The sequence below is a fragment of the Miscanthus floridulus genome, chromosome 7 (assembly GCF_019320115.1).
Source record: "Miscanthus floridulus cultivar M001 chromosome 7, ASM1932011v1, whole genome shotgun sequence".
NCBI classification, from domain to species: domain Eukaryota; kingdom Viridiplantae; phylum Streptophyta; class Magnoliopsida; order Poales; family Poaceae; genus Miscanthus; species Miscanthus floridulus.
Genome location: NC_089586.1, coordinates 268,485 through 280,601, shown reverse-complemented (window position 1 = coordinate 280,601; position 12,117 = coordinate 268,485). Strand labels below are relative to the sequence as shown.

The following is a 12,117-nucleotide window of genomic DNA, read 5'->3' as shown; positions in this document are numbered from 1 at the left end:
TATATATATATATATATATATATATATATATATATATATATATATATATATATATATATATATATATATATATATATATATATATATATATATATACACACACACGCACGAGCACGAGATTCCTAAGTAGGGTTTACATACAAGTGCTTACTTGGGCCGGCCCAATGTTAGCTCATACGGAAAAAAGGCCCAGTGGGTGTGTACAGTACAGGGCCCAAGCGTTGAAAGGCTCAAAAAAAGAATCCAGCGGGATTTTCCGGCAGCTCACCGTCCCACGCCGCCGACCCGATCCAAAATCCGACCGTTGCGAAGAGCGCTCCCGTTCCCCTTTTCCTCTCCTCGCAGTCGCAGCGCGCACCAGAAAAGCTTTTCCGCCTCCTCTCCAACTGCGAATCTTCCGGCAGGTACCGCGCACGAAAGAAACCCTTGCTCGTCCCCGTTCAACCGGCGCCGTCGACTCCACCGAAGCACGCCGTCGCGAGTTCCTCTCCGCGTCCTCGTTCTCCTTGCTGCTGGACCCGCTAGTGGACATCGACCTGATTTCTCCTGTGCTGGTACACCCTAGCTCTCTCCCTCCCTCCCTTTCCTTCACCCCCCCCCCCCCCCCTCCTGTGCTGGTAAACCCTAGCTCTCTCCCTCCCTCCCTTTCCTTCAACACCCCCCCCCCCCCCCCCCCCCCCCCCCCCCCCCCCCCTCGTTCGCTGTGATGTGAACAAGTGAAGCGAAATGTTAACGTTCCTACGGTACATCGGCCCGTTTGGTCCAGATGCGGCCATTCTTGGGATGCCGCGTATGTGGATTTGTTCGCTGTTCCGAGCTTAGCCCTCCGTGTGGCGCATCTTCTTGAGCGCGCCCAAGGTCTCAGTGGGGATCACAATCCATCAGTTAGGGGAGCGAGGGGTTCAAAAATTCTTTCTTTGTTAATTTGTTGGTATAAGCAGATCTGATGCTTATGTAAAATCCCAGTTAGATCTTGGTTGACTTGGTAGTAGAGGATATGTGCGTTTTGATGTTCTTGGATTCACTAATTTAGGGGTGCTTCCGTCTATGTCATCTTAGTGGAAAGTGCTATCACATAGGTGCGGAAAGAAAGGTTGCACAGTTACATCACCAGGATCCTATCTAGACACTATCTCCTCTCTGTAAATTGTTCTGTTATGTAATTTTGCTAAATGAAATTTCAAAAGCAACCTCTGTAAAATGAAATGCAACTTCTTCGCCTGGTTCTGATCCAGTTTAATATGTTTTCCGTTTAGTGATACTTATGGATGAAAACGGATCGGATACGAACGGATATTACTGATATTACATTTGTTTTCATATTTCTGTCCGGATTCGGATTCGAATACGGATATTGTCAACCATGTCGGATAGGATACGATTGGATATCGACATCATAAATATGTGGTTTGATTACGAATATCCGGACTCGGATACGAACAAATCTGAATTCCTCTAAATGGATTCGGTCTCGAATTCGGTCGGAAAATATCTGTACCGTTTTCACCCCTAACTGATACTTCAAATCCATATTAAATTTGCACCCGCAGAACTTATTTCAGATCTTGTTCAGTTTCTGTACAACAGAAATACCGTATAGAAGTCACCATTTATTGTTTCTATGTTCTGATTAGTTTATCTTTGCAGTCAATTGGATATTAGCCAGGCTTTCAAGGTAGAACAAGAAGCTTTTTGTTCCATCATGGCCTTACCAACTCCAGTACCTGTTTTGTTTGATGAGAACCAACAGATAAATAGAGGTGAGATTGCATTTTTATCAAAAACTAATTTGTGAAAAGGAATTTTCCTGAAATAGATACATTTTTTATCTGCATGTTCAGGTAAGATGGCTGATGGACTAAGGGCCAAAGGGCTGAAGCCATCCGAGAATCCTGGCAAGCAAGGGAGGAGAGCTCTTCATGATTTGTCCAACGTTTCTAAAGGCACTGGTTTGAAGGACACTTCCACCCTGAAAGAGAAGTCCCAGCAGAAACCTCGTAGTAATGTGACCAACTCTATTAAAGGCACTGCTTTGAAGGACAAGCCCATCCTGAAAGAGAAGTCCACCCAGAAACAGAGGTCAGAAGCTCTTAAGAACCCACTGAAAATTTTAACTGATGAAGAGATCAAAATGTGCCATGAGTGGGCTAAGGATGGGGTGGAGGGATTTCACTCGACACAAAATGATTCTCAGAAGTTGGATAAGGATCTGCTAGACAAACGTATGATCGCTCTTCTTGGTTCTTAAATGTGTCATATCTATATATGTCTAATTATGCATGCTATTTAGGTGTCAAGAAGAAAGTGGCAGCGGTAAACTCAGCCTTGCGTGGTTGGTCGGTATTTGATTCTCTAAAGTTTCCAGCTAAGGTATGTGGCCCAATATCACACAATACTTTTAAAAATTCGTGCAGGTTGTTCATAAGGTTGAAGTATGTTATCAGGGATTTATTTTACAAAAATCATGACTCCATTTATGCATGATTGGTCAGTCCCATGCAAGCTCATAATTAAGCAAGCATAACTTGTTATTATTAAGAATGAGATATTAGAATGGGGAAAGTATATGTTACTTGATTGTGTAGTTCTCCTTGTTAACTGATACAGTTGTCACTAGTCCGCTTGAGTCATGGGGTAAAGCAGTAAAACGATAAATCACCTAGCTTTCTGGTAGTAACGGGAAACTCCTATCACAGAAGTTTATATTGTGTTATCTGCTGACAAGCTTGATCTTCTTTGGTTGCTCCAGTACCTTATAGTTTCGACAAAGCTATGTTTGTGAGATAGTCATTCTTGGAATTCTGAATCTGGCTCTCTACTTACAGCATTTGCTTATTATAAGAAAATATATCTGAAATTTAAAACACCTTTAATAATCAGCCCATTTCTGGATATTGGAATTTTCCCAGTGCCAATAGTACTGAAGGAAGCTGGCTATCTATGAATAACGTATTGTTTCACAAGGCACAACATCTTGTCCCATTGTAGGTTTATTTTAGGAAGAAAACAAGTCTCCCATGTAGGGTATGGTCAATAAAAATCTGAAATGTAGCATGTGTAGAAGTGGTTCAATTACAGTTGGTTCATATTATTTTCTTAGCCATCTTGTCATCTGTATGCGCCTATGCATTTTGGATTATGTCCTGCTATTGATGCATCATTTACACTAACAACATGAATTCGCATCCAGTTATTTGATTTGCTCTCTTGTTATACATATAGCTATGCAATTAATTCCCATTGTAAAGTGTAGACATCGAAGCAAGTAGCAGATAATACTAGAAAGATGATTTCTAGACCACAGCTTTTTTCCCCGTTTCCTCTCTTTTTTCTCCCATGCACTGTCATACCAGAAACATAATTCATGCGTCTCTTTATGATTCAGGAGGTTGCTGAGTTTTTTAATGAACCAAATGTGCTGGAGCTGGAACCTGAGATTCTCCCGGACATCAGTTGGCGTCTCCCTAGTTCAGCAGGTAGGTTTATCCCTTATCTCTGACAAATGTGTTGTCAATCACGTTTTACCTGCTGTACTTGCGAAGTGTTGCAATCCTCCAGCTACTTTTTTTTTTCTCTTTTGTGTTTTCTCTTCGATTCGAAATATTTCAGTTCTTTCAATCAGTGATATTTCAGTTCTGATTGCATGTAGCTTGTGATTTCCATGCAGATGATAAAGCAAAGATGGCTGAAGACCGTCTTGATGAGCTTGACCAGTACCCTTCTTTGGAGGAGAACAATCCAGTAATGTTTGAGCTGAGAGATGACGAGCCAGCCATCCCGCAGCTGGGAGTGTATTGAAGAATCTGTGCCAGTTGGACAGAAAGCTCTGCTGGCTGCTTGCTCTGGAGCCGTCTAGTCGTAGAATGCTAAGGTCTTGAACCTGATGTTTTTCCCCAGCTATGTTCTGGTGGACGTGGGTGATGTAGGATTTCACAGTTTGAGTACTAGTCCTTGTTCCAGCGGAAGCGACAGCTCTTCCTGTCTGTTAGACTGTCTCCAACAAATGTACATCCAAACCCAGTGTTTTGAAAAACGTCCTGCGTTGGGCGTGCGCTAGCCTAAAGTTTAGAGTTTAGGAAGTTTAAACGAGATTAAACGTGATTAAACATTTTTGTTTTTTTATAATTTTTGTGATACTGAGAGCAAAGTCAGTACTAATAACACAACTTGAAGTAATAACAGTGATCATACCTCTTGTTGCACACTTGTTTTCGACATGAGTTCCTTTCCTCCTTGGTTTCTTACATTGAACAGCAGCTAACAATCAAAGAGAGACAATTTAATAATCTGGAAACAGAAAATTCAAATAATAGGTAAAGAATAGAAACTCATCTATGAGGGTAGCAGCACAAGGTAAAATTGATCTAGCAAACAACAGGGCAGCAGCACAAGGCATCAATTCTGGTCAATATTGTACATGACTCCATGTACATCAACCTTTCCAAACAACAGGGCAGCAGGCAGTAGCACAAGGCAAAATATCACAAGAAAATATACACACAATCAGTCACAGCTCACAAATTAAAGATAGTAGTAGGCAGTACAGTACAGTACAACACACAATAATGGTCTTATGGTCCACACACAAATTAAAGATAACTAGATAAGTAGATATTAATATTTAGATAACTTGGCAGCCTACTGCTGCTGCTGCCATCATGCAATCTCCTCAGTCCTCACTTCCGCAAATGCATTGCAATTTAGAATTGCTTCTTCATCCTCATCATCCTCATAGGCAATGTCATCATCTTGATAGTCAGGATCTTCAGGATCAGATTCCCACTCTTCTTCATCCACCTCTCTAGCCACTCTTGCACTCCTTCGAGGTTGAAGCTGTTCATTAGTTCCCATTGCATCTCCAAGGACACTCCATGGTATCCCTGTCTCTGGCATTTGTTCTAGCTCATCTTTCTCATCCCTGAAGACAACCAATGCATGATCATCTCCTCCCTCATAGAAAAATCCTTGAGCTTCAGAAGCATCACTACTTAGGAGCACTTCATAGTTACTCTTTCTTTTAATCTTCTCCTTCTTGGACATCAATTTATTATTGAATTGGATGAATATCAGAGAGTTGAGGCGCTCTGTTGTCAGCATATTCCTTCTCTTTGTATGATGTTGTACATTATAAAATACAATTCCAACATCAGCACATGTACATTAAATTGGGAATAGAGAGCAACTAGTGGAGACTACAAACTAACCTGTTCAAATATGCTCCAATTCCTTTCACATCCAGATGAGCTAGAAGTCAGTGAGAGGATTCTAATAGCCATATATTGCAAATCTGGTGCTCCACCTCCATAAAGCCTCCACCAAGATGCTAAAAAATGAAGTCAAATGTCTCAAACATGTGCTGTTTTGATTGCAGAAAATTTTGTATAGAATTAATTGCAGTACAAATTTGGACAGAAATGATGCAAAAGCTTACCCGGGTTGAACTCGAAGCGTTCGCAGCTCCTTGCCAGCTTCTTTGAGAAGTTTCCTAGTCTCTTCTGGAACTGTTCCAAGTCCACATTAACAGCCCTATATCCCTTGTCATCATCTGTACAGTAAAAGGTCTCCACACACTCCATGAATTTTTCCACTACTGTTGAATCATTGAAGATTGCTGGATTGCTGTAACTGTAGTAAGGATTCAGCATATATGCAGCCACATGTAATGGAGAATCAAGCCTATCTTTCATCTTCTTGTCAACAATAGCCATCACTTCTTTGTAGTTCCTTTCCACATTTCCAAATGCCTCCTTGATCTCCTTCTTTGCCTTGAGAAGTTCTCCATACACAAAACCCATAGATGGCTTCACATCCCATCAACCAAACGTAGAACTTTCACCAAGGGCTCAAAGACCTTCAAACAAAGGGCCACATTTCTCCAAAATTGTATGTTCAACACTGTGGCTGTAGCATCCTTGCCCTTTTTGGTCTTCGCTTCAGGTAAGTCATACCACTTTGAGTCAACCACCATCTTCCTTAGACAATCCTTCTTTTCCATCATACTTTGCAGTGTAAGATAGGCTGTAGCAAATCTGGTTACCCCTGGCCTTATGATTTCTCTCTTCAAGGTGAAGGACCTCAAACATGCCAGGGTCCGGTGGTGACCATAGACAAAGATAGTGAATGATTTTGCTAGATCAATTGTCTTCTTGAATTTTGCAAGGTTGCCAATACCTTGCAGCATCAGATTGATGGTATGAGTTGCACAAGAAGTCCAAAATATGTTTGGCCTCTTGAGGTGCAGCAATGCCTTTGCTCCCATGTTGTTAGAGGCATTATCTGTCACAACTTGCACTACATTTTCAGCACCTACGTCCTCAATTGCCTTGTCAATGAGCTCATAGATAACTTCACTAGTGTGTGACACATCTGACATCTCCACAGACTTGATAAATGTTGTGCCCTCACTAGTATTTGTGCACAGGTTCATAATACTTCTTCTCTTCATATCTATCCATGCATCAGTCATGATGGAGCAGCCATTCTTAACCTTCTCATCTTCACGGTCTTGTAGCAAGCTCTTCGTTCTTGCATACTCCTCATCCAACAATCTACCCCGATAATCATGCTGAGTTGGAGGTTGGAAACCAGGACCAAATTGACCAATAGCTTCAACCATTTCTTTGAACTCATCATTATCACAAGCATTAAATGGAATAGCTGCAAAATAGAATGGTGCAGAAAATTATAATTGCAGCAGCTAATAATGCATGGATTCGAATAAATAAGAAGGCTGCAGCAATAAGGAATGGTAAATTACTTAAGTACAGAACATACCATGTGTATATACCCATTTAGCAACATATTGCTGCACTTGGTGAGTTCTTTCTTTCCAAAGTGCTTCATTTATGTTCTGTTGCCTCTTAGCTTCAGCACTGCTTAACTTGGGATCAATGGGACGAGTAAATCTGTCCATGGGTCCTAGCTTGTGAGGTGTACTTGAGCTTCCAGCAAGTGACTCAACTTCTGTCACTTCCTCTTCACCTGTTGCAAGTTGCACATTCTCCCTAAGCTCTTTATCACGTTGTTGCTTCCCTTTCTTCTTATTTGCTATTTCATCAAGATTCTGAATGCACTTTTGCTTAACATCATCAGGAACTTTTTGGCACTTCGCAATAGAAGTGCCCCTATGAGCAAGATGCTGCTTAAGGCGATTAATTCCTGCACTCTCATGGCCACAAAGAAGACACTTGACTTTGTTCTTGTCATTGGGATCACAGAGACGCCCCCACTCCCAGCCTATATCAGATGATTTCCTCTTTAGGTGGTTGGCAATATCGGCAGCTTCTGGAGCCGCTGCAGCCAGCAGCTGCTTCGGAAGCCGACATCCTAATCCCAATCAAGAACAAGAGTAGAATAATAAGGACCAAGAGTAACAGATCAACACATCAAGGACTAAGGAGTAGTACACATTCAATCTTAACAGGAACAAGAGTAGCATAATAAGGACCAAGACTAACAGATCAATTTCAGTGATTGACATACAGAAATCAAAAGAACAGAGCATGGGAAGATAGGGATTTGGGTGAGACCGAGGGAGCACCTGGAGACAACGAGCGAGGGGCTGCACCGGCCTCTGTGTTGCTGTTGTCGACTCGTGTCCTGCGCCGGCGGACCTGCCCTCTGTTATAGTCGAGGGGCTGTGCCTGGACCAGGCCTCTGTTGCCGACGGCCCTTGCGCCTGCGGCCTCTGCGCCCGCGAAGGAGAAGGGGAGCCCTAGCAACGACCCCTATGGCCCTACCAACGACGGCGAGGAGGGACCAGGTGGGAGGAGGGAGGCAGGCGGCGGGAGGTAGGTGGAGGCGGAACTGGAGTGCGACAAATCCCGACTTCGTTTCTGCGGCCGATTTGTGCTCCCGCGTCGGGCCCGCCTAGTGTTTCCCGCGCCCTCCCGCGCTTATTCCCCCCCCCCCCCCCCCCCCCCCGCGCGCGATTCCCTCCCTCTTCCCGCTCGCGTGCCAGACGCTTCCCCGCTCGCGAGCAACGCGTTTTCCACCGCCTAGACGCGTTGTTTGACCGATTACGCGCGATTAATCTCTGCCACGCGATTAAACGAGCGCCTAATCACGCACAACGTTTAATTCAACGTTTACCCCCTAAACGCAACGCTGGGCCAACGTTCAGCGTTTAAACGTGATTAAATGCTGTTTAATGACGTTTTTTAAAACATTGTCCAAACCCAAAATGAGCAGGAGACCTAAAATCAGTCTCCAACAGAGTACCTATACGGGAGACCTATTTTGGGTTTTCTGAGAGACACAACCCAAATATAGACATCCTCTCTCCTGGAAACTCATTTGCAGAAATGATTCTCTTTTGATTCTTGTTGTTGGAGAAAATACCAAATAGTTATTGAACCTTTTGCCTATAAATAGATTTTGTATTTTGAATGCTGTTGTTGGAGATAGCCTTATGCTCGCTGATGGTGATGGGTTTGTGGAACTGTGGGTGATATAATTGTATCATTTTCAGCAAACCAAATCTACGAATGAACTTTATGGTCCTTTTCGCTTCTCTTATAATTTGTTTTTTTTTCAACTTATTTTTTTTAGCTAAAACAGTATTTTTCTTTTATAATAAATCAGTCAGAACAGTGGCCAGGGCCTATATATTTTCATGAATCATGATATGACTTGGCAGGAGACGAAGCGGGGTCGTCGGGTTGGTTCGTCGAAACACACTGAAACTTGTAGAATCAAAGGGCTAATCACATCAGTGTCACTATAGTACGGGGGATTCGCGCATCTACCACGGCAGGCAGGTCTTCGATTGGCCAAAAGTCAAATCGAAGGCGTGCACGAGGAGAGGAGCGCGTGATTCGTCCGCCGCCCGCCCGTCCGAGACCGGCAGTGTGGACGCGTGGACGCGAAAGATTATTTAGACCTCCTCCTCGGCTGCTGCCTCGTCCACACACTGACCTCGCCGTGCCGTTGAGAGGTCAACCAGGCGCGAGGAGAATGGGGACGGAGGCCGACGCCGCAGCCGTGGACCTGCTCCGGTCGCAGATCCCGTTCCAGGTCGACGGGGAGATCGTCCTCCCGCCGCGCGGCGTGGGGCTCGTCCTCGTCGACCTCTGCAACGGCTTCTGCACCGTAGGCGCCGGGAACCTCGTGAGCCTCCTCCTCCTCCTCCTCCTCCTCTTTACCCACCACCGTCTCTAGGTTCTCGTGTGCAGTGTGCTCGCCCCTTTTCTTTTTCTTCCGTATCGCCTCCTTCCTTGATGGGATTGGGAAAGCTCGCGTCGCGTGGGATTGGGAAAGCTTCGGTTCTGTTGTGTTCCTCGCTTGATCACAACACTAAAATCGTTCGGTTTCATGGCAAGAAAGGGTAAGCAGTGCAGCGATCTCTTGGTAGGAATCTGCGATAGGGACAGAAGTGATCGCTCACTACTGGATTTATCCTCCTCCATTGTATCGTTGTATTTTTCCTTCCTCTTCCCTCTACCTATTTTTTTAGTCTGTTTCCTGCTCGTCCCTTTTCCTGCTCATCAGTATAAAAAAAAACTCTCGACCAGTGTTTGGATATGCACGATAGGGACAGAAGTGATCGCTCACTACTGGATTTATCCTCCTCGATTGTATCGTTGTATTTTTCCTTCCTCTTCCCTCTACCTATTTTTTTAGTCTGTTTCCTGCTCGTCCCTTTTCCTGCTCATCAGTATAAAAAAACTCTCGACCAGTGTTTGGATATGCACAGTACAGATGTACAAGTAATGCCCCGTTGACCGCCATGGCGCCATGTTAGATAGACCTGAAATTTCTGCCGATCCTATGAGACCGTTCTGTTATTATCTAGTATAAAACACAGTCTGTCATTGTTATATTAGCATGTTCTCTTCGTTTCTCCTTGCAATTTTCGCACTCCCTTTTGGGTTCATGTGTCGTGCTATTAGTAGGTTTGATTATTGTTTCATACAGACTATTTTAGACTGACCGAGTAATTTATGCTTTTCGTTCACAGGCTCCTGTCGCGCCAAATAAGCAGATCAGTAAGATGGTGGAAGAGGCCAATAGGCTATCTAAGCTGTTCTGTGATAGAAACTTGCCAATCTTTGCATTCCTGGATACCCATTATCCAGATAAGCCAGAACCGCCATATCCCCCTCATTGTATCATTGGTACTGGGGAGGAGAACTTCGTTCCAGGTTGGTGCTAAATATTTCAGAATTGTTGCCCAACTTGGTGCTTAGCTTTTATTTCCTGTTAGAGTGTGTTTGGCTTTAGGAACCAAACCTGTCCCAAATGATGTGGTGCGTCATGAGTCCATCCCATGAATTTTGGTGGAATCACCTCGTTCTTATGCTTGTACTAATTATTAGCTTGAGATGGACGAGGTGGTAGAGAATCAATTCATTTTATTCAATAAACCAAATAAAAAAGTGAGGAGTGACAAGATGATGGACCACCCCATTCCTCAAACCAAACACATCCTTAATGATTTATAGTACATGAGAAGAACAATGAAATATGATTGATTTTGTGTGTGACCAATTTCATTTTGCAATGTGCAGATCTGGAGTGGTTGGAAAAGGAGCCAAATGTGACTATAAAGAGGAAAAGTTGTATTGATGGGTACATCAGCTGCATAGAGAAGGACGGGTCTAGTGTTTTTGTTGACTGGGTTGGAAAATATCAGATCAAAACTGTGAGTTGTCTTAATACAGAAGGATTTCAGAGATAGACTCTATCCTATTGCGTATGACTTGGGGGCATGGGCTCAATGCAGGTCTTGGTACTCGGGATATGCACGGACATCTGTGTTTTGGATTTTGCAAGCTCAACTTTGGCTGCTCGAAATATTGACCGAGTGCCACCATTACAGGATGTCGTGATTTATTCAGAGGGGTGTGCTACATATGACCTTCCTGTTGAGATTGCTATGAATATCAAAGGAGCTCTTGCCCATCCACAGGTACCGAATCACTGATGTCCATACATTCAAAAAAATCAAACCGTACACTATGGGAATCTTCAGATGGCCACAATCACATTTTTATATATAGAAGAATGAATGAAAAATTATCCTTGGGGAAAAACTAAACCTAGAAATTTTCAAGGTGATACTGCTCAATCCATTTACATAATAGCGTGGTTGTCGGCTGACCTTTTTTTTTTCCAAATACGCACCTTTACAAAATTTATTTCATGCCAACAGCAAGGAAAGTTTGCACATACAGAAAAGAAAGAGAACCATTTCGTTTCCAAATGAACAAATTTATTTTAATCAGTAGGCTTTGCCCCTCCTGTTCCCTCAAAAAAAACATGCATGATTCTTGGGAAACTTGAGGGGTTAAAAGATATTGCTCCTGTGTTTTCACAATCATCAGTTGCAAATAACATTCTTTTGGAACGAATAGAACATTACTCGACATAAACTGGATGCTCTTTAAGAGATGCTGAAGGGAGAACCTTACAATCAACTTACCATTCAATATTGCAGGATCTGATGCATCATATTGGACTCTATATGGCCAAAGGAAGGGGTGCAAAGGTAGTTGACAGGGTGGTTATTTGAACCTTGAATCAAAAAACTTGCCCTCGTCGTAGATAGTGATGTTGCTAGAGTTTCCTCAGTCCTCTCATCCTGCGTCTTAGCAAAAAGTTGTTGAGATACTATATAGTACTATATAATGCTAGCGACAGGGTGGTCATTTTGTGGTTAGCTTGTACATATTTCCTAAGATTACTATGTCCTGCCAAACATACGCCATTTTAATATGCACCGTGTTTTCTCATTGGTTGCTAATGTTCGGTTCTGGGACTATATATTCATATTTAATAAAATACTCCCTCTATTTCATCAAATTATAAGATGTTTTGATTTTCTAGATACTTAACTTTTGCTATGTACTTAGATATACACCATATCTAGATACATAGTAAAATGTATCTAAAAAAGTCAAAACGCCTTATAATTTAGAATAGAGAGAGTATAAAACTTTCTCCAGTCTCGGCAAACAAAATGTTGGTTGAAGGGAGCTTTATATTACTAACTTGGTTGACAATATTGATGAGAGTATTTCCGACTATACTACGGAATAGAATATATGAAAAGATATTTTTGCACTATATATTACTCATCCATTCTAAATTATAAGACATTTTAGTTTTTCCAGGTAT

At 42.7% G+C, this 12,117-nt stretch overlaps 4 protein-coding genes across 5 annotated transcripts; 2 read left to right on the top strand and 2 right to left on the bottom strand.

The window, feature by feature from the left end:
- The first annotated feature begins 358 nt into the window (after positions 1-358).
- LOC136462300 (uncharacterized) lies at positions 359-4,163 on the top strand. Its single transcript, XM_066461407.1, has 6 exons — positions 359-554; positions 1,648-1,760; positions 1,842-2,222; positions 2,291-2,370; positions 3,386-3,476; positions 3,668-4,163. Exons 2-6 carry the CDS (start codon positions 1,703-1,705, stop codon positions 3,796-3,798), a joined length of 741 nt encoding a protein of 246 aa, XP_066317504.1. The 5' UTR covers positions 359-554; positions 1,648-1,702; the 3' UTR covers positions 3,799-4,163.
- Positions 4,164-4,656: 493 nt separating this feature from the next.
- Positions 4,657-5,795, bottom strand: LOC136462272 (uncharacterized). The gene is made up of 3 exons (XM_066461387.1): positions 5,432-5,795; positions 5,205-5,323; positions 4,657-5,106 (listed from the first exon to the last, which is right to left on the bottom strand). Exons 1-3 carry the CDS (start codon positions 5,793-5,795, stop codon positions 4,657-4,659), a joined length of 933 nt encoding a protein of 310 aa, XP_066317484.1.
- An 8-nt stretch (positions 5,796-5,803) lies between these two features.
- LOC136462271 (uncharacterized) lies at positions 5,804-8,295 on the bottom strand. The gene is made up of 3 exons (XM_066461386.1): positions 8,262-8,295; positions 6,775-7,326; positions 5,804-6,657 (listed from the first exon to the last, which is right to left on the bottom strand). The coding sequence occupies exons 1-3, from the start codon at positions 8,293-8,295 to the stop codon at positions 5,804-5,806; spliced, it is 1,440 nt and encodes a 479-aa protein (XP_066317483.1).
- Positions 8,296-8,894: 599 nt separating this feature from the next.
- LOC136462299 (nicotinamidase 1-like) lies at positions 8,895-11,737 on the top strand. 2 transcript variants are annotated; one of them, XM_066461406.1, is made up of 5 exons: positions 8,895-9,108; positions 9,959-10,142; positions 10,509-10,642; positions 10,820-10,909; positions 11,438-11,737. In XM_066461406.1, the coding sequence occupies exons 1-5, from the start codon at positions 8,956-8,958 to the stop codon at positions 11,510-11,512; spliced, it is 636 nt and encodes a 211-aa protein (XP_066317503.1). In that variant the 5' UTR covers positions 8,895-8,955; the 3' UTR covers positions 11,513-11,737. The 2 variants fall into 2 exon arrangements, with proteins under 2 accessions (XP_066317503.1, XP_066317502.1); XM_066461405.1 differs by having other exon boundaries at positions 8,902-9,108; positions 10,724-10,909.
- The last annotated feature ends 380 nt before the right edge of the window (positions 11,738-12,117 follow it).